Raw genomic sequence first — 21382 nt, 5'->3', positions numbered from 1 at the left:
AGTGTCCTTTTCTTCAAAGTCTGCTTTATTCCCCCTGGATTAACAAATTAGCACCCTACCTGGTATTGTGGAGTATAAGAAATACAGGAAAGAGAGGATCATTGAGTTTTCAACACGTTCTTGTGTTTTGGAAATGGCCATGGGCAGTGTGAAGCAGGTTTGCTGGATGCTTACATGGAGACCCCATGGAGCCATAGGATGAACCCTGGATTGCAGTGGAGACCCAGTGGAGATGCCGGGACCATGAGATGGCTGCCAAGGAGAGCTGTTGGCCCCGATTATGTTTTCCAGGACTGTGAGTAGCCTAGCTGGAGGGGTGGAATTGGAATGCCAGAGACTAGTTGCTGGTTAGAATTATCGAATTTGGAGACTTGTCACTGGCTAGCGTTGTTGGGCAGAGGTTGATGTTTGTCCTGGTTGTTTCAAATCTTGTATTGGCTGAATGTTTCTTTGCTATGCCCAATACCATCTTTTGCAGTGTGTTCATTCTGTGCCATTATGGGATTTTTTAAGGTTTTTTTTTTTTGATATTATGGCTCATTTAAAAGACCGTGGACTATGAGGATGTATAAACATCACTGGAATTGATTAAAAACTATGGGGACGTTTAAAAACAAAACAAAACAAAACAAAAATAAATATGAATGTTTTTACTTGGCATGGTGGTGTACATCTTTAATCCCAGCATTCAGGAGGCAGAGGAAGGAGTCTCGCTGTGAGTTGGAGGTCAGCCTGAGACTACATAGTGAAGTCCAGATCAGCATGGGCTAGAGTGAGACCCTACCTCGAAAAACAAAAACAAAACAAACAAACAAACAAAAAAATTGAGACTTTTACTCCAGATTTTGTTAGGTTTTGCCAGTAATTCTAATACTATTGAAGCTGAGGCAGGAGGATCATGAGTTTCCTCAACTTGGGCTACTTAGCAAGGTGCTATTTCAAAAAACAAAGCAAGACAAAACAACACAAAATCTGGCATAGTTTCACACACACTTGTAATCATAACATTCAGGAAGAGAGGAAAATTATGAGTTCTGAAGCAGCCTAAACTGCATGGCAAAGCTTCCACATGGAAAACAAAAAAGGAAACGGGATGTAGTGGAACATGCCTGTAATCCCAGCACCTGGGAGGTGGAATCAGAGGAATCAAGCGTTCAAGACTGTCCTTGACTTCATAGTAAGTTTTGGGATAGCCTGGGCTAAATAGGTTATATCTGGATAACAAAATCAAAACAGAAGAAAACTCTAGAAAAAAAGAAAAAGAAACCAAGGCTGGAGAGTTGACCTAGCGGTTAAAGTGCTTGCCTGCAAAGCCTAAGGGCCCATGTTCCACTCTCCAGATCCCACGTTAGCCAGATGCACAAAGGTGAAGCAAGCACAAGGTCACACATACCCACTAGGTGGCACAGAGTCTGGAGTTCTATTGCAGTGGCTGAGGCCCTCGCACGCAATTCTCCCTCTCTGTCTCTAAAAATAAATAAATAAATAAAAAATAAACCAGTTGTCTTTAAGATGAAAGTATGAGCTGCCACTTTTCTGTTAGGGGATAGATAAAGAAGTCTTAATGTGCTTGAAATATCTTGATGGGAGGGTGACGACACAGGCGTGTGTGTGTGTGTAAAATCAAGCAGGTTGTATTTTTAATTTTTTATTTTTATGTATTTATTTGACAGTGACAGAGAGAGAGAGAGAGAATGGGTGTGCCACGGCCTCTAGCCACTGCAAACAAACTCCAGATGCATATGCCACCTCGTGCATCTGGCTTATGTTGGTCCTAGGGAATCGAGCCTCGAACCTGTGTGCTTAGACTTCAAAGGCAAGCACTTAACCACTAAGCCATCTCTCCAGCCAGTATTAAACTTTGAAAAAAATTATTTATTTATTTATTTATTTGTAAGCAGAGAGATAGAAGATAGACAGAGAGAATGGGAACTGGCACACCAGGGCTTTCAGCCACATGTCCCGCTATGTGCACCTGGCTTACGTGGATACTGAGGAATTGAACATTAGTCCGTAGACTTTGCAGACCAGCACATTAACAACTAGGCCAACTCTCCAGTCCGAAATAATCTTTTTTTTTGATGTTACCATGTAAAGTTAAACTTTACTAAAAAGGATCAATGACAAGAAACATAACAAAGCAGGCTGGAGAGATGGCTTAGCCTTTAAGGCACTTATCTGTGAAACTTAAGGACCCATGTTCAATTCCCCACTACTTGTATAGGCCAGATTCATATGGTGGCATTTGCATCTGGAGTTTATTTGCAGTGACTAGAGGCCGTGGTATGCCCATTCTCTCTTTCTCTCTCTGCTTCTCTCCCTCAAATAATGAAATATTAAGACACCTGGAGAGATGGACTAGCAGTTAAGGTGCTTGCCTGTGAAGCCTAAGGACTCATGTTCAAATCTCCAGGTCTCATGTAAGCCTACACACAAAGTGATGCGAGTGTGCAAGGTCGCACATGAGCACAAGGGGAACACCCATGTGGATTTTGACTGCAGTGGCTGGAGGCCCTGGAGTGCCAGTTCTCTCTCTCTCACTTTAACTCTCTCACACACACATAAAAATATCACTCAAAAAATTCAAAGGAAAGGGGCAGGCCACTACAAAAATAATTTGCAGTATTTAACACATAAATTTAATCCTCACTAGCAAAGAACTCCTGTCTCTCTTCTCTTCTATCTTTCTTTGAAAATAAATAAATAAACAAAACTATTTTTTAAACTAACCAAAACTATTTTTTAAACTGGACATGGTGGCCCATGCCTTTATTCCCAGCACTTGGGAGGCAGAAGTAGGAATACTGCCCTGAGTTTGAGGCGACCATGAGACTACATAGTGAATTCCAGGTCAGCCTTCACTAGAGTGAGACCCTACCTCAGAAAAAATATTAAAAAAAAAATTTGGGTGGGGGAGGGGGCTGTCAAGGTAGGATTTCACTCTAGTCCAGGCTGACCTGGAATTCACTATGCAGTCTCAAGGTGGTCTCCAACTCACAGCGATTCTCCTACTTCTGCCCCCAAGTGCTAGGTTTAGAGGCATGAGATGCCATGCCCAGTTAAACATGTTTATTTTTATTTATGTATGTATGTATGTATTTATTTGAGACAGAGGGAGGGAGAAAGAGAGACAGACAGAGAGAGAGAGAGAGAGAGAGAGAGAGAGAGAGACAGACAGACACACAGAGAGAATAGGCATGCCAGGGTCTCCAGCCACTGCAAACAAACTTCAGATGCATGTGCCATAATGTACATCTGGCTAACGTGGGACCTGGAGAATTGAACCTGGATCCTTAGGCTTCACAGGCAAGTGCCTTAACCACTAAGCCATGTGTCCATCCCTAAACTTTGTTTTTATATCAGAATAGATATTACTTTGAAAAGAACAAAACCAAATATGCTTTTATAATTTATTAGCCCTTTCTTAATTTTCCTAGGGCATCTCCATTTATGGATACAATTCTAACGATAAAAATGAGCACTGGGAAGCTTGAGGGATGGTTTAGTGGTTAAGACACTTGCCTGCAAAGCCAAAGGACCCAGGTTCGATTCTCCAGGACCCAAAATAAGCCAGATGCACAAGGTGGTGCAAGCATCTGGAGTTTTTTGCAGCTGCTGGAAGCCCTGGTGCACTCATTCTCTCTCTGTCATCTATCTGCCTCTCAGATATGTAAATAAAATATTTTTTTAAATGACCACTGGGGCTAGAGATATGCCTCTATGGTTAAGGTGCTTACTTGCAAAGCCAACAGTCCCTGGTTGGATTTCCCAGTACCTACATAAAGGCAGATGCACAAAGTGGCACATGCATTTGGAGTTCATTTGCAGCAGCCAGAGGCCCTGGCATGCCAATTCTCATTCTCTCTCTCTTTCTGTCTCTCTTCTCTCCATGGCTCTCTGCTTGGAAATATATTAATTAATTAATATTAAAAATGAACACTATTTGGAATGGTAATACACTACTGCTTTATTCTGTGCCTAAGATAAAATAAACCCGTTATTTCAATCTGGAAATAACTATTTTGCATTTAAAATTTATTATTTAGGGTTGGAGAGATGTCTCAGTGGTTAAAGGTGCTTGCTTTTAAAGCCGGATGGCCTGCAGTTAATTCCCCAGTACCTATGCAAATCTAGATGCACAAAGTAGTACATGCATCTGGAGTCGGCAATGCCTGGAGGCCCTGGCATACCCATACTCACACACCCACTCTCTCTCTCTCTGTGCCTCTCCCCCCCCCCCAAATAAAAATGTTATTTAAATCATCCTTCTTTACAAATTTCTTTAACATTTTCTTTCCCCTTATAATTGGATGTGACTAAAATTTCGTTATTTTGTACCAGTTATCCTTTCACCTTAAAATCTGTGTCTCTCACAGGTCTTACTAAGATGATCTTTGTCTTAGCATTGTGACTATGGTGTAAAAACAAAATGAAATAAAGGATGTCAAAAATATTTACTCTTTTTTTGCATTTAACTTTTCTCTGTTCCACATGTATTTAGCCTGTAGCAGTATCATTCCCCTTGATTCTTTGTCTTATAGAAGAACATTTTATAGCATTTTGATGTCAAACTGGTATCTTCAGGTTAAACTCTTACTGTTGCAGAAAAAAGCCAACATTCCTGTATCAGTACTATTTGTAGTAAAAAAAAAAATTCACAAAAAATAATGGGCTGGAGAGATGGCTCAGTGGATAAAGGCACTTGCATGCAAAGCCTGGTGGCCCTGGTTCAATTTTTCATGTCCACTATAGAGCCAGATGAACAAAAGTGGTGCATGAGTCTGGAGTTCGTTTGCTGATGCAGGAGTCCCTAGTGTGACCATTCTCCCTCTTTCTCCCCCCCCCTCTGTATGTATGTATGTATGTATGTATGTATGTATGTATGTATGTATGTATCTATCTATCTATCTATCTATCTATCTATCTATCTATCATCTATCTATCTATCTATCTATCTATCTATCTATCTATCTATCTATCTATGTCTGTCTGCCTCAAGTAAATAATAATCAAGAAAATGAGAATGCCAAGCCTTTCCATAAAAATTATACTTTCATAAAGTCATTAGAAGTTGGAAACATGGCTTAGTGGTTAAGGCACCTGCCTGTGAAGCCTAAGGACCAAGGTTTGATTCTACAGTACACATGTAAGCCAGATGCACAAGGGGGCACATGCATCTGTAGTACATTTGCAGAGGCTGGTGGCCCTGGCATGCCCATTCTCTCTTTATCTGCCTCTCTTTCCCCCTCTCAAATACACATGTGGGCGCGCACGTGCATGCGTCTGGAGTTCATTTGCAGTGGCAGGAAGTCCTGGTGGGCCTCGCCACCCACCCTCTCTTTTTCTCTCTACCTTTCTCTGTCTCTCTCACATAAATAATAAATATTATTTAAGTGACGCAAGGACTGGAGATGGCTTAGGGGTTAAAGCAGTTTCCTGAAAGTCTTAAGGATCCAGTTTCAACTCTCCAGTACCCATGTAAGCCGCAAGGTGATGCAAACACACAAGGTCGCATATGCGTACAAGATGGCACATGAGTCTGGTGTTCGACTGCAGTGACTGGAGGCTCGCGCTCTCTCTCTCTCTCTCCCTCTCTCTCTCTCCCTCTCTCTCTCTCTCTCTCTCTCTCTCTCTCTCTCTCTCTTAAAAAAGGCCAGTCTGTTGCCTCCAAAAAAAGAAGTGGCGGGAGCATCTGGCATTCCTTTGCAGAAAGAAGTCATCCATGAGCCTGTGCGAGTACATGCGGGGCTTGTGCGCGCACACACGTGCATATACGCATGCATTAAAAGTTTTAATTTAATAATTTTAAAAATATTTAGATAAATATTATCCATTAACAAAACCGATATTTTCTCTAACATAAATTACCAAGGAAAAATTCACGGAAACTTTGTGAACGGATGTTAAAACACAGAAAATTGCAATATTCATAGTTAAATACGAAATTCAAGCATATATGTTTCCACCTACACAACGCACTATTTTTACAACTGAAATGGAAATGCAACTAAGATTAATTCAAGTCCAATAGACGTAACAGATGCATATAGAGTACTGGAAAACAAATTCTTAGTCTCTGACAGAATTTAAAATTCAGTCAGACCCTTCCAGGAACTGCACTTAGCAAGACCACCAGCTACAGAAATTTTATTAAGACAGTCTCTCAGTTCTGTCTCGCTACACCTCGTGGGTGGTTTTTAATCCACACTAGAAAAGATTAATCCGATCCCACACCCAAACACGATTTAACATTTGGTTTGTTTGATTTTTCTTGAGACAGGGTCTCACAAGGTACCCTAGACTGCCTGGAACTCGCTATAATCCTGCCATCTCAGCATCTCAAGGACGAAGCTTGCCTGCTTTCGCGTTCCATCCCAACCACCCAACTCCCAACACTACTTTTCAATCCCTCTGCCATTCCCTCGAGTTATTTACTCTTTAAATCGCATTCATTATCATGTTTGTTGGTCAGCCAGATCTCTCCGTAGGGATCTTCCTTGTTCCAAAGCGCCAGGTAGTGACTCCTCCTCCAGCCGCTCAGTGGCCTCTGGGGCTTCTCAGCATGGTCTCGGTTTCGGAAGGGATAATCTACACTAAACCACAATTAGTGCCCGCCCACAGCGGGCCTTTTCTATGCATGGCATTCCCTGTTGTCCTACTCTTGTCTCTTAAAGACATGAAACTCTGAAATTTTTCATTTCCACTCCAACTTTTAGTGTATTTTGATATATTAGAAAAGTCAGACTGGAGTCTAGGTGGTAGCACTTCGCCTTAAACACCCCGTCCGAAATAGTCATATCATAGTAAAGCGGAGGCTTAGGAACTCTGAGGCTCACCCTCTAAAAGGATGGCTAGTACAGAGACAGACACTGAAGGGTTAATAGCCTTTCCTGAAAACTAGAGGGAACTAGAGAGTTTATAACTATCCCTAAAGCTCGTGGGCAATAAAAGAAACAACAGAGACATTTGGCTTGGCACCCTTCCCTGATTGATGTACTCCCCTTAGCCTAGATGGCCTTGAAGGACCAGAGACCATCTGAGTGGTACCGTCTGTTTTTCTTAGGATCCTCCGTATAAAGTTGTACCCTAACCTGGCTCAGTGCTTCAGCCTCCATGCCGCGGTAAAGCTGTTGCCCCTTGCTGTTTTCTCTAAATAAAAACAGTCTGTATTGCTTTTCTCTTACATTTTCCTTACAGTCACCACCTCAGAGGGGACAACATCCAGGTGAGGTGAGCCCCTTAGTTGCTTAAAAATCTCTTCAATGCAGGACCTTCGCCTGTAGGACCACTTCTCCTTGAGCCTCAGAGCCCCAGTCAGAGCTCTAGAGACCTGTTGAGATGGCTCAGCCTGCGAAGGACCAGCCTGAGGCTGTCCCACTCACCAGAAATTTTACGATAAATTCACACTCTCTGCACTCCTGAGGTACTTTTCAGGATCCCAAGCCCAGAAAATAAATGAGGAGCCACGCCCAGAAGCAAGGATGCTAACGCGCCACAAGATGCTGACGCACCTCACACAGCTCGCCTGCTCTACGCGACTCTGGTTGTCTCGCGCGAGATTTGGAGACACTGTTACCAGGCAGGACAGGTAGAAGGTGCGCTTTGGCCCGGGAACCGGGTGGGGCTGGGTGCGTGGTTGCGGGGGCGGTCGACCTTTCCATCTAGAGCGGGCGGGGTGACCTAGGAGAACCAAGGGCGAAGCTTGAATATAATTGTTTCCACCACACAGCTAAAGGAAGGATGAGCAAAGGCGATGGAAAAGAGGAAGTGGAAAAACTGCGGTTCATGAGTAAAAACACAGGGTTCGGTCTAGAGCCGTCAAAAGAAAAGAATTAATTTAGTATTGATTAATATACACGAACGTGACAATATGTATCTTCTTTGGTATAAGCTAAATCAGATAATATATTCACAGCCTCTAGGACACTCCCTAGCACAAAAAGTCCTCAATAAAACGTTAGCATAATTGTCTGTAGTGGCTTCCTTGAGTGAAGGGTGGGTGAATTAGCTATTGAGTGCAAATGAAAATAGAAAATTGTAGAATTGGCTTGCTACATAGCTTCCTTTAAATTAGACTTCCTTTTAAAAATACTTATTTGCAGGCAGAGAGAGATAGGAGAGATAGGGACAGAGAGAGAATGGGCGCACCAGGGCCTCCAGCTGCTGCAAACTCCAGATGCATGTGCCACGTTGTGCATCTGGCTTTACGTGGGTGCTGGGGAACTGAACATGGATCCTTAGGCTTTGCAGGCAAGCACCTTAGCCACTGAGCCATCTCTCCAACCCTAGACTTCCTTTTTAGAATATTTTTATTTGCAACGGGTATGTGTGGGGGAGTGGAAGGTGGCAGGGCCTCCTGCTGCTGCACATGAACTCCATATACATGCACCACTTTGTGCATTTGGCTTTACATGGGTACTGGGGAATCGAACCTGGGTCTTTAGGCTTTGCATGCAAGCACCTTAACCACTCAGATATCTCTCCGTCCCTAGACTTCTTTAATATTTTTATTGGCAAGGAAAGAGAAAGGGTGGGGTCAGAGGTGTCAGGTCCTCCTGCCACTGCAAATGAACTCCAGATGCATGCACCACTTTGTGCATCTGGCTTTACATGATTACTATGGAATTTAATCCAGGCCATCAGGCTTTGTTATTAAGTAACTAACCACTAAGCTATCTTTCTAGTTTCTAAATTAGACTTCTTAAAAGATATACTTAAATTTTTTTTCTTTCTTGCTTTATTTATTTGAGAGCGACAGACAGCAAGAGAAAGGCAGATAGAGAGAGAAAAAATGGGCGCACCAGGGCCTCCAGCCATTGCAAACTAACTCCAGATGCATGCACCCCCTTGTACATCTGGCTAACTTGGGTCCTGGGGAATTGAGCCTCAAACCGGGGTCCTTAGGCTTCACAGGCAAGCGCTTAACCACTAAGCCATCTCTCCAGCCCAGGTATACTCATTTTTATACAATGCCTGACTCATCACACAAGAGATAGAATTTCAGAAAACAATTATTTTTAATTAAGAACATATTTAGTATAGATGCATCATGTGTTGGTACCCTCTTCCCTGCCCTCATTCTGCTGGGGGCCTTCCTCAGTAGGGTTGCTGGTATTCCCCCATGCATTTGAGGGTTATGCATTGTGAAAGCAGCTGTCAGTTTTTTGGGGGGGGAGGGGCAATGCCTCTAAGTGTGACATCCCAACCTCCAAACCTGTGGCTCTTTTAATCTTTCTGCCCCCTCTTCTACAAAATTCCCTGAGCTGTCTTAAGTGTACATCAGTGATGAGCTGTGAGGAGCTTCTGGATTTCTGCTTTTCTATGTGTTTAGTATCCTTGACATCTGTCTCCTTCACCCTAGTGCTGATTGCCAGGGTCATTATGGAAACAGCACTCTTGCTCATCTGCCCAATTCCTCTATGGTTTCAACTGGGCCTTGGCTGCCATGAGAGGGATGGGTTATCTCCTTGAGCCTTGTTGCCTTCTATAGAAGAAAATAATAGATTTTTTTCAACAGAGAGTGAAGTCAGCATAAGTTAAATTGCATATGTGTTATTAATTTAGGGAGATTTGATGGATGTAGACCCTGTCTTACCCAAATACTAGTGAGAGCTTGATATTGTAGAGCACAATCTTTGTCTCCATAGGATTCTGGCCTGGATCTCAGTTCCAGCTATGGGTTCCTTTCCACTGAGTGTATCTCTTAGCCAATCAGAAAGCCATTGGTTACCCACCAACGCTGTGTGCCACCATTGCACGGGTGTGTACATCTTTCCAGGCTGATTGCTTCTGAGTAGCTTAGATCCCTGTCTGCCCACACTGTTGCTGGCTACTTTCCTGCAGTACGTCATCTAGTACTTTCCAGCACTAGACAGGCTCTCTGGAAGCAGCATTCTTCCTTGTCTCCCCAATTCCTTTGTGATTTCATCTAGGCCTTGGCTGAAGTGCAAGGGGTCATTTATCTCCTCTAGTCTCCCTACTTTGTTCTAAAAAAGAAAAACAGATTCTCCAGTGGAGAGTGAAGTCATAATGGAATAAGCATTACTGATTTAGGGAGAATTTGATGGATGTAGCCCCTGTTTTAGCTAAAGACTAATAGGAGCTTCTCATTGTAGGGCATAATCATTGTCTTCATAGGATTCTGACCTGGTTTCCAATTCCAGATATGGGTTTGTTTCCACTGAGTGGATCTCTTAGTGAATCAGAAAGCTACTGGCTACTCACCAAGACTGTGTGCTGTCATTACACTGGTGTGTACATCTTGTCAGGGTGTTGCTTCTGAGTATCTTAGATCCCTGGTTGTTTATGCCCTTGTTGGCTACTTTCCCCCAGAAGCTCATGTAGCATAGAAAGCAAATTTCTTAACTATATAGCATGTATCAAGAATAAATGTAGCCAGGTATGGTGGTGCACGCCTTCAATCTTAGCACTCAGGAGAGGTCAATCTTGAGTTTCAGGCCAGCCTGGGACTATAGAATGAGTCAGAAGCAAACAAAAGCATAAATGTAAAGTGAAAGAAAACACAAGACTGTGTGCATAAATATGATCAAAATGTCATATATCTTGTCTCTTAACCTGGACACTCAACATTTTGGGACAGAAGATTAAATTGTTTTTGGGCTGTCTCGTGTGTTGTGTGGTCTGGCCAATTCAGGAGTTCCTCCACCACACACGTTGTATCAATCAAGAATATCTGCAGACATTGGTAAATGTCTCTTGGGGTGCAAACTTTCTCTGGTTAAGTGGGATAAGTAAACTAGATGATAAACTTTTAAAAACATTTTATTTATTTATTTATTTGATGAGGGGGTCAGATAGAGAATGGATGCACCAGGGCCTGTAGCCACTGCAAATGGCACCTTGTGCATCTGGCTTATGTGGGTGCTGGGGAATCAAACCTGGGTCTTTAGATTCAACAGGCAAGAGCCTTAACCACTAAGCCATATTTCCAGGTCTCTCTCTCTCTCTCTCTCTCTCTCTCTCTTTTTTTTTTTTTTTTGGTTTTTCAAAGTAGGATCTCACTCTAGCCCAGGATGACCTGGAATTTACTATGTGGTGTAAGGATGACCTCAAACTCTCAGTGGTCCTCCTACCTCTGCCTCCTTAGTGAGTGCTGGGTCTAAAGGTATGCACCACCATGCCCGGCATCCAGCTTTAAAAGAAATATTTTATTTCTTTATTTGAGAGAGAGAGAGGGGGGGGGCAGATAAAGAGTGAATGGGATTATGGGAGCAGAATGTGATTTGTTCTTTGTTTTTCTTTTTTCCTTCACTACTGCTATGCATAAAAGACACTAAACTATTTTAAATTAATGAAAAATGGAATTCTCATGCCTTTCTTCCAAAGGGAATATACAGTTTGGTTTTCTATAACAATACACATACTCCAAAAGTTCCTAGGGTATAGTTAACTTTGTCACACTTACTGCTGGGTCCCCAGTGGCAAAATCAGTATCTACCACAGAGTAAATCCTCAACAGTAATTGACAAAGGAATAAAGGATGTTGTAAAGATTTATTAGATTTACATGAAATATCAGCAATCTGCATTAATTATTTAGATGAGCTTAATTGAAATATTTTTAATCCTGTCACCACTCCCCAGACTCTATAGTCAATGGAATTTATGCATAGTAGCATTATACCATCACATTCTGGGTCCTTCTAGTTAGTTAATGAAAGATGAGTTTTTTGCACTTGTATCTTATTAGTTGGATAATCACTGAAATTAGGAAGATAGAGCACCATGTTTGCTTTTATACTATTATTCATAATAAAAATGAATGTGTCTGGGCTGGAGAGATGGCTTAGCGGTTAAACGCTTGCCTGTGAAGCCTAAGGACCCCAGTTCGAGGCTCCATTCCCCAGGACCCACGTTAGCCAGATGCACAAGGGGGCGCATGCATCTGGAGTTCATTTGCAGTGGCTGGAGGCCCTGGCGTGCCCATTCTCCCTCTCTCTATCTGCCTCTTTCTCTCTCTGTTGCTCTCAAATAAATAAAAATTATTAAAAAAATGAATGTGTCTAAGCATACACATTTGGAGTCTTTTGTATTATCCTACTGACACTCTGCCAATGGTGTATCGCACTGAGTTAAGATGTCTACTTATATAGTGTTGGAAGTATGAATACCCCAGATGTGGCATTACTAAGCCCATGTTACAAAATAACAGAATTGTGAAGGAAAATGAGTTTCAGAGTCTATAACAGGCATTATTGTTTTCTCCCCTCCTATGTGGAAGGTTTGTCATAGTCTACTCTATAGATTAAAATGGTAAAAGTAGGCAAGATGAAATTTTATAAAATTGTCATGTCTTCAGAGATGAAAAAAATATATTGTGATATGGATTTTTATAGTGAATCATATTGGTGACCATATCAGCTATATTGATTTTATTCATCTTTATAATTGTACTAATGAGGGCTGGATAAATGGCTTAGCAGTCAAGGTGTTTGACTGCAAAATCAACAGACCCTGGTTTGATTCCCTGGGACCCATGTAAGCCACAGGCACAAGGTGGTGCATATGTCTAGAGTTCATTTGCAGTGGCTGGAGGCCCTGGCACACCCATTATCTCTTTTCTGTATCTGCTTCTCTCTCTCTCTCTCTCTCTCTCTCTCTCTCTCAAAATAAAAATAAAATTGTACTAACTAAAGTGCTAATGGTTTTTGAAAAATTAATTCATATAGGTAAAGTGCTTGAAACAGTTTCTGACACAGTACAAGTCAAAATAAGCTAGCTTTACTATTATTTTTCTAAAAGATAAGAGATAACATAAAATAATAGGATACTAGAAGTATAGGAAGCCATCAGATTCTCATTGCTTTAGTGTTCTTCAGATTATATTGTGAAGCCTTAAGAAGGTTATGAATCCAATTTATTGGGGCAAAAGCAGCCATTAAAAACAAGAAAAACACTTTAATCCCAGCTCTCAGGAGGCAGAGGTAGGAGGATCACCATGAGTTTGAAGCAACCTTGAGACTATATAGTGAATTTCAGGTCAGCCTGGCTTAGAGTGAGATCTTACCTCAACATTATTGCAAAAATACAAGAGTATATCTTCCATAATAAGTGTAATTATCACTTCATAACATTTAAAAATATTTTATGTACTTGGTCACTAGGAGTGTTTGAGAGAGAGAGAGAGAAAAAAAAAAAAGACCAATAACAGAGAGAAAGAGAGGGAGAGAAAGATAGAGAGAATATGGGCATGCTAGGACCTCTAGCCACTGCAAATGAACTCCAATCTTGTGCATCTGTCTTACGTGGGTACTGGGGAATCAAACCTGGGCCCTTAGGCTTTGTAGGTAAGTGCTTTCACTACTAAGCCATCTCTCCAAGTCTACTGCATAGCATTTTTATCTTTGGCTGTGGAGATGGTTCAGAAGGTAAGAGTGCATGCTGTACAAGCATAAGGGCCTGAATTTGTACATATGTAGAAAAGCTGAATATGACTGTCTATGACTCTAAACCCAGCACTGAGGAAGGAGGAGACAAGAGAATGGCTGTGGTTCACCAATTGACTGGGAAATGGTAGCATGCACTCCAGGTTCAGGGAGAGTCTCTATCTATGGGAAAGAAAGTAAAAAAGCCATAGAAGGAGAACACTCAAAATCTTCCTCTGACCTCTTCATAGTGCATGTACATGGGATACACACATGTACATACATAACATAAGGCACATACACAACATATCACAAGAAATTTTGTCTTTGATTTGTTGGCATGCATATGAGTTCACTAGAGTGTGCTATAAAAATGAATTTCTAGGGCTGGAGAGATGGCTTAGCGGTTAAGCGCTCGCCTGTGAAGCCTATGGACCCCGGTTCGAGGCTCGGTTCCCCATGTCCCACGTTAGCCAGATGCACAAGGGGGCGCACGCGTCTGGAGTTCGTTTGCAGTGGCTGGAAGCCCTGGCGCGCCCATTCTCTCTCTCTCCCTCTATCTGTCTTTCTCTCTGTGTCTGTCGCTCTCAAATAAATAAATTAAAAAAAAAAAGAATTTCTAAATATAGGCTGTGATTAGAAATGTTTAAAAGTCTCTGTGGTAGTTCAATCCTCTTTTGTTACAAATGAATAAATTCAAGTGTATAAAATGATACTAACATGAACAATATCACACAGTGGCAAGTGGCAGAGCATCAGAATAACTAGCCAAGCTTCCTCATTAACAAGCTTTATAAAAGGTCTTCTGTAACAGGTGAATATTTTCCCAGTACATTATTTTAAACAAAAAATTGAGTAACTTTATTTTGGTCTATTCTCTTATTCATTTGGGTATATTTTTATTCATTTCTTTGAATAGGCAAATTATAATTATTCCCTAGGCTTGAACACTGGAGGTATTCTTATACATTTATCAAGTCCATAAAATTATGAAAGTATAAGTAGAGTTGTGGGGGGGGGGAAATGAAAGGAAATAACAGGGTGTTAAAGGACTGTGGAGAGTTCAGATGCTATTTCAAAGACTGGTTAAGTAAGCTCTCCAAATATCACCAAGGTAACAAGAGAGGGCCTGAGGGTGGCTGCCTGGGAATCAGAGCAGTACAGCCTTTAGCTTAGTGCTGCCCTTCAACAGGGTTTGTCTTTCTTTAGCTTTCTCATGACTACTCTTGGTGGTTTTTACTAACTAAATTACTTCTACATAGAAGATGAGTTTGATTCTCTTATAATGCTCCCCATTTCATTGGAATCAAGAATATTCTCATCAACCATCATGGCTGTATACACACTATATACATAACTAATAAAAAGGAATGCTGTCATCAGATCATATCCTAGCAGATATGGAATATGGTTTGATACATTTATGTAAGTAAATGGAAACAGAAGTTTTGACCACAGATTCACCAAACAATTTTTTACATTTTTCCTCATGCCTTTGTCTTGCGTACATACTAGACGTATCATAGTTTGGCAGTTCTATTCCCATATTCTGTTCATCAAAATCCTACATTTGGGCTGGAGAGATTGCTCAGTGGCTAAAGGCACTTATAAGGCCCCAAGGAGGTCTGAGAGCAGACTCAAGTGGTGGTGGACAGGAATCAGAGAGCTTGTGCTGGAAATACGGCCAATTTATAACCTCCCATGACCACTCCTAGTGACCTAGATCAGTCAGCTAATCACTTTATCCCAAAGGTTCTACAAGCTCCCCAAGCAGGGCTGTCAGCTGAGGACCAAGTGTTCAAGTACATAAACTTGTACATCACATTTCACATTTAAGCTATAATGTGTGCATACTTTATAATCCATATATTTGAATCCTATGTTTATGCTCAAGAGTAGGTTCTGTCCAAAAGGAGGATATTATTATCTCATGTAGATTTGTATTATATTAGATTTTCCTTGTATTACAAAGCACCACATATTATATTATGTTTAATATCCCTAGCCCTAACCCTGTGAATTCTAGTTTTACTGCTGAATCACTTTGATGACCAACATTCACCAGAGGAGAACTACTTACTCAGAAAAGCTTGAAAAGGTGCAATTGTAGATGTGGAAATGTTCACAACAATGTTATTCATAATACCTCTTAGTTGGAAATAGCACAAGTGTCCATAATAGAATAATAAATTAATTACAGGATATCAAAGTTTATTGTCCTGTTGACACCACTATATCAGCATCTATGTCTTGCATAAAGTCAGGTTTTCAGTGCAAGAGCCACTTTAATAAATGACCTCTAAGAAAATACTAGTTTGAAAAATCACCGTAACTTAAAAGTGAGCTCTGTCCCTGCCAAACAAATGTGGTATTATAATAATACCATTTCCTCTTTACCACATTCCATAAAACTATATGAAATGTTTGGAACTTGGATATGTTGCTGGCTGATACAATTTGGTTACGAATCACTATTTGGAATTCAGATACTTTTTTTTTTTTTTTTTTAAATTTGAGAGTGACAGACAGAGAGAAAGACAGATAGAGGGAGAGAGAGAGAATGGGCGAGCCAGGGCTTCCAGCCTCTGCAAACGAACTCCAGACGCGTGCGCCCCCTTGTGCATCTGGCTAACGTGGGACCTGGGGAACCAAGCCTTGAACCGGGGTCCTTAGGCTTCACAGGCAAGCGCTTAACTGCTAAGCCATCTCTCCAGCTCCAGATACTTATTTTTTTAAAAAATATTTTATTTATAGTTATTTATTTCAGAGATAGAGGGAGAGAGAGAGAGAGGAGAGGAGAGAGAGCAAGAGAGAAAGAGAGAAAGAGGGTGGGAGAGAGAAAGAGGCTAATAGAGAATGAACATGCCAGGGTCTCTAGCCATTGCAAGCAAACTCCAGACATGTGCACCACCTTGTACATCTGGCTTATGTGGGTACTGGTGAATCAAACCTGGGTCTCTAGGCTTCATAGGCAAGGGCCTTAATTACCAAACCATCTTTCCAGCCCCCCCCCCGATTTTTTAATTAAAGTGTGTGGTTGAATTTTTGATGTAATATGTGTGTGTGTGTGTGTGTGTGTGTGTGTGTGTGTGTAATTGTTTTTGAGACAAGGTCTCACTCTAGCCCAAGCTGAACTGCAATTTACTGTGTAGTCCCAGGCTGGCCTTGAACTCATGGTGATCCTTCTACCTCTTCCTCCTGAGTGTTGAGATTAAAGGTCTATGCCACCACACCTGGATGTGTAATATTTTATAAGATGGGTAATGATGTAAAAATATCTCAAGCTGTAGGATTGCTTCTTGTTTAAAGGACTTTACATCTGTGGCTGAAGAGATTGCTCAGCAGTTGAGTACATCCAGTTCAAGCATGAGGGCCTGAGCAGGCCTAAGAGATCTGTGGAGCGTTCAACCCCAGTAACATAAACAGCTGAGTACAGTCATGTGCTTCTGTGATCCCAGTCCCACGAGGAGCAGAGACCCATAGAATTCCCTGGAACTTGTAGGGAGTCTGAGGAATGGCAAGAACCAGGTGGAGGCTCAAATAAGAAAGGGCCAAAGAGAGACTAACATGCACACTCAACATTCTGCTCACCACCGCAGATGAGCACACCCCATCAGAGACCAGTCCATAGGGTGCTGCATGGGCGCATACACATGCATACACTACACATGCACACATGCACGCACACACATGCATGTGCACATGCACACCTGCATGTGCTTGCATGTGTGTGCAAAACAAACAAACACAATGAAAATCTACATCTGGCTGGGGAGATTGCTCAGTTGATAAAGTGCTTGGATAACGTGCATGCTGCACAAATGTTGAGTTCAAAATCCCAGAACACAGGCAAAAGCAGGAACATCTGTAATTCCTCTACAAGAACACTGAGACAGGAGAATCGTCAATAAGCTCCTGGGCCAGCTAGTCTGATGAATGCTGAGGCAAATAAGAAAAGACCCTGCCTGAAAATTAGTGAAGGTGCAGACCCACACCTGAAATTGTCCTCTGACCTCCACATGCACACCACAGCATGTGCACATCTTAACTCTGTTAGCATGAGCTCTTAAAATGAGCACACACACCAAAATGACTATACATCTGAAGCAGTGTAGGGACATAAAGACAGTGGTAATGTAACTGAAATTTTACAGCAAAAGTCCTGGCTCCAGCATCCTCAAAGGACTACTGTCTGACTTCCAGTATCTATCAATGCATAAAGAGAGAAGGACAAGATAAAGATATCTAGTGGCCCCAAGTTTGCCTTAGTGGTACTGATACTAGCTTTTGAGGGTTGCATAATTAAGCAGTCCTGATCAACTTGTGGTCCTGCCCTTCATAGTCTCAGCAAGGTGTTCTACTAAGAAGTTAAGGCTATAAGACAATCTGCTCCAAGCCACTTCCTGTGCAAGCATACAGGCCTGAGGAGACTGGGGACAGCTGGGTATAGCCACAGTCTGTAGCCCCAGTCCTGTGGGGAGCAAAGACTGGAGAATCTCTGAGACTCATGAAAACCTACAGCAGGCCTGGAGATATTGCTTAGTGGTTAAGGCACTTACCTGCAAAGCCTAAGGACCCAGGATCCATTCCCCAGTACCCACAAAAGCCAGATGCACAAGATGATGCATGCTCTGGAGTTTGTTTGCAGTGGCTAGAGGCCCAGGCCCACACATTCTCTCTCTTACTTTCTCTCTCTCTCTTCCTGTTTCTCTCTCTCTCTCTCAAATAAATAAATAAAAATAACATAATTTAAAAAATAAACCTGGAGAATCCAAAATCAGTGAAAGATTCCATCTCAAGGGAATACATGAATGAGTGATGGAAAGAGGACACCTGATACTCTCTACTGGTGTTTGCATGTGCACATGGGGTGCATACCTTTGCACCCCATATGCACACACACAAACAATATGCACTATGCACGTGCCCAAGCAAAAAAATCAAAACAACAACCAAAAGTCAAACTGAATGATAATAGCAATTTATTAGCAGCTGGGGTTTTATACGGCAGGGTGGACAAAGGGAAGAAGGATTTGATCAGAGTATTTAGTGCACTTGGCTCTACATGGGAACTGAGGAACCGAACCCAAGCCATCAGACTTTGCAGGAAAGCTCCTTTAACTATTGAGCCATGTCTCCAGAACTGAAATTTATATTTTATTTACTTTTCAGGCTATAAAGGTAATGGATAGTTTGGGCAAACTAAAGGAAAACTTTCAAAGTAGTATTTAGTTGTCCTATCTCCTAAATAGTTGAACTTGAAATTTCATGCATGTCTTTAAAAAAGCTATTCTTTATATTTATTGCCTATTTCATATATGTTTATAATAAGTTTTTATCACATTCATCTGGATTACCCTCCATTTTCCCCTCACACTCCTATGGAACAATGTCTTCTTCCCAATTTATCCTGCTCTGATTTTTATGTCTTTTTTTAAAAAGTTCCTTGAATTTAGTTAGGGTTGCTTGCATAAGCATGTGTAGGTAGTCATTTACTGAAGCATGTGGAACATACCAGTGACTACACCACTGAAGCAAGTGACTTCTCCTCCTTCATTAACCATGAGGTACCATCTTACATTCCCACCAACAGTGGATGAGGGTTCCTATTTCGCTATATCCTCACCAGAATTTATTTTCATTTGATTTTTTTTTAAATTTTATTTATTTGAGAGCGACAGACACAGAGAGAAAGACAGGTAGAGGGAGAGAGAGAGAATGGGCGCGCCAGGGCTTCCAGCCTCTGCAAACGAACTCCAGACGCGTGCGCCCCCTTGTGCATCTGGCTAACGTGGGACCTGGGGAACCGAGCCTCGAACCGGGGTCCTTAGGCTTCACAGGCAAGCGCTTAACCGCTACGCCATCTCTCCAGCCCTCATTTGATTTTTTAATGTATGTTATCCTTACTGAGGTAAGGTGGAATCTCATAGTTGTTTTAATTTACATTTTCCTAATGATTAGGGATGATGAGCATTTTCTTAGTGTGTGTTTTCCATTTGTATTTCTTTCTCTGAGAACTGCCTGTCCAGTTCTTTACTCCATTTTGTGAGTGAGTTGTTTGAATTTTTATTGTTTAGGTTTTTGAGTTCTTTATAGATTCCAGAGATTAGGCCTCTGCCAGTTGGATATTAAGCAAATATTTTTTCCCATTCTGTGGGTAATCTATTGCCTCTGCTAATTGTGCATTTGTCTGTGAAGAAACTGTTCAGCTGCATGTGATCCCATTGGTTAAGTGATTGTTTAAGATCCTGTTCTAGTGGGGTTTTGCTCAGGAACTCTTTCCATTCATTCCTTTATCATGGAAAGTTCCTCCTATATTTCTTCCAGTAGTAGTTGAGTTTTTGGTTTTCTGTTGAGGTCTTTGATCCATTTGGACTTGATTGTTGTGCATAGTGAGATGTGTGGATCAAGTTTCAATTTCCTGCATATGATTATCTAGTTTGTCCAGCACCATTTGATGAAGATGATTTCTATTTTTCAGCCTATATTGTTAGGGCCTTAGTCAAATATCAAGTAACTGTAGCTACTTGGCCCAAAGTACAGGTCCTTGATTTTATTCTATTTGTCTATACTCCTGCTTTTATTCCAGCACCATGCTGTTTTTATTACTATGGCTTTGTAATATAGCTTTAGATCAGGTATGGTGATGCCTCCAGATGTGCTTCATTTGCTGAGTATATGCTTGGGTATCTGAGGCCTTTTGCCTTTCCATGTGAATTTTGAGATCATTTTTTCTATCTCTGTGAAGAACAATGTTGGTATTTTGATTGGAATTGCATTAAATCTGTATACTGCCTTTGGTAGGATTACATTTTCACAATGTTAGTTCTGCCTATCTAGGAACATGGGCGGACTTTCCATTTTCTCAAAATTTATTTTTAATAAAATCTTTGTATTATTTAATTTGATTGTTTATTATGAAGCATATTAATTTCTTAACACAGGATGAACATTTCATCACAAGTATGAAAATTGTAGAAATTTTAATTTTTAAAATTTAACATGGACATACCAATGTAAAAAATATTTTATATCATTATTTATGTTTTAAACATAATAAACTTACTACTAAAAAGAAAATAATGTTACATAAATTCTTAGCATTTGGTGTCATAAACATATCTCAGGAACAACATGTTTATAATACATATTTCTTTAAAATAACCAGATTATTATGCAGTAATATGTGTTATTAAATATTATTTATTCAGAAATTTTATTAATTACAGAATAATGTTGACTAAAATTTCATGTCCGAAGGTGATTGTTACAGTCAGGTTCTCAGTGCTGGTAGAAACCACCCAAATGAAAGCAGATTGTGGGAAAAAAAGAGGTTTATTTTGGCTTACAGGCTTGAGGGGGAAGCTCCACAATGACAGGGAAACAATGGCATGAGCTGAGGGTAGACATCTCCCCCTGGTCAACATAATGTGGAAATCAGGAACAAGAGAGTGTGCTAAACACTAGCTAAACACTAGCAAGGGGAAGCTGGCTGTAACACCAATAACCACACCCCCCAAAATACACTGTCTCCTGGAGATGTTAATTCTCAAATCTCCATCAGCTGGGAACTTAGCGTTCAGAACACCTATGTTTATAAGGGACACCTGAATAAAACCACACATTCAGTCCCTGGATCTCATAAACTAATAGCTGTGCATGATGTAAAATGCAATGCATCCTTCCAACTTTAAAAGTCCCCATAGTTTCTATTAGTTCCAATGATGTTCATACATCCCCATAGTCCAAGTTATTTTAACTGAGCTATAATACCAAAAAAATCACCCACCAAAACCCATAATGGCACAGAATAAACAGTCAAACTGCAAAGGATGGCATTGGTCATAGCAAAGGAATATTCAACCAATATAAAATTTAAAACAACCAGGGCAAACATCACACTCTTTAGTTTCAAGTTCAACAACTCTAGTCAATGACAAATCTCCAAGTCTGATAATTCTAAGCAGAAACAAGTATCTTGAGTTCCAATTCCACTCC

General features: G+C 41.0%; 1 protein-coding gene across 1 annotated transcript in view; it reads right to left on the bottom strand.

Annotated features, from left to right (window-relative positions):
- Radx (RPA1 related single stranded DNA binding protein, X-linked) overlaps positions 1 to 21382 on the bottom strand; it is a 207631-nt gene that overhangs the window by 97695 nt on the left and 88554 nt on the right. The window contains 4 exon segments of the mRNA XM_045139920.1: positions 6436 to 6595; positions 6597 to 6825; positions 6827 to 6869; positions 7519 to 7729. Coding sequence (XP_044995855.1) covers positions 6436 to 6595; positions 6597 to 6825; positions 6827 to 6869; positions 7519 to 7729 — 643 coding nt within the window.

The sequence above is a fragment of the Jaculus jaculus genome, chromosome X (genome assembly GCF_020740685.1).
Source record: "Jaculus jaculus isolate mJacJac1 chromosome X, mJacJac1.mat.Y.cur, whole genome shotgun sequence".
In the NCBI taxonomy this organism is placed as follows: domain Eukaryota; kingdom Metazoa; phylum Chordata; class Mammalia; order Rodentia; family Dipodidae; genus Jaculus; species Jaculus jaculus.
Note: the sequence above shows the minus strand (reverse complement) of the source record. Positions and strands in the feature narration are given on the sequence as shown.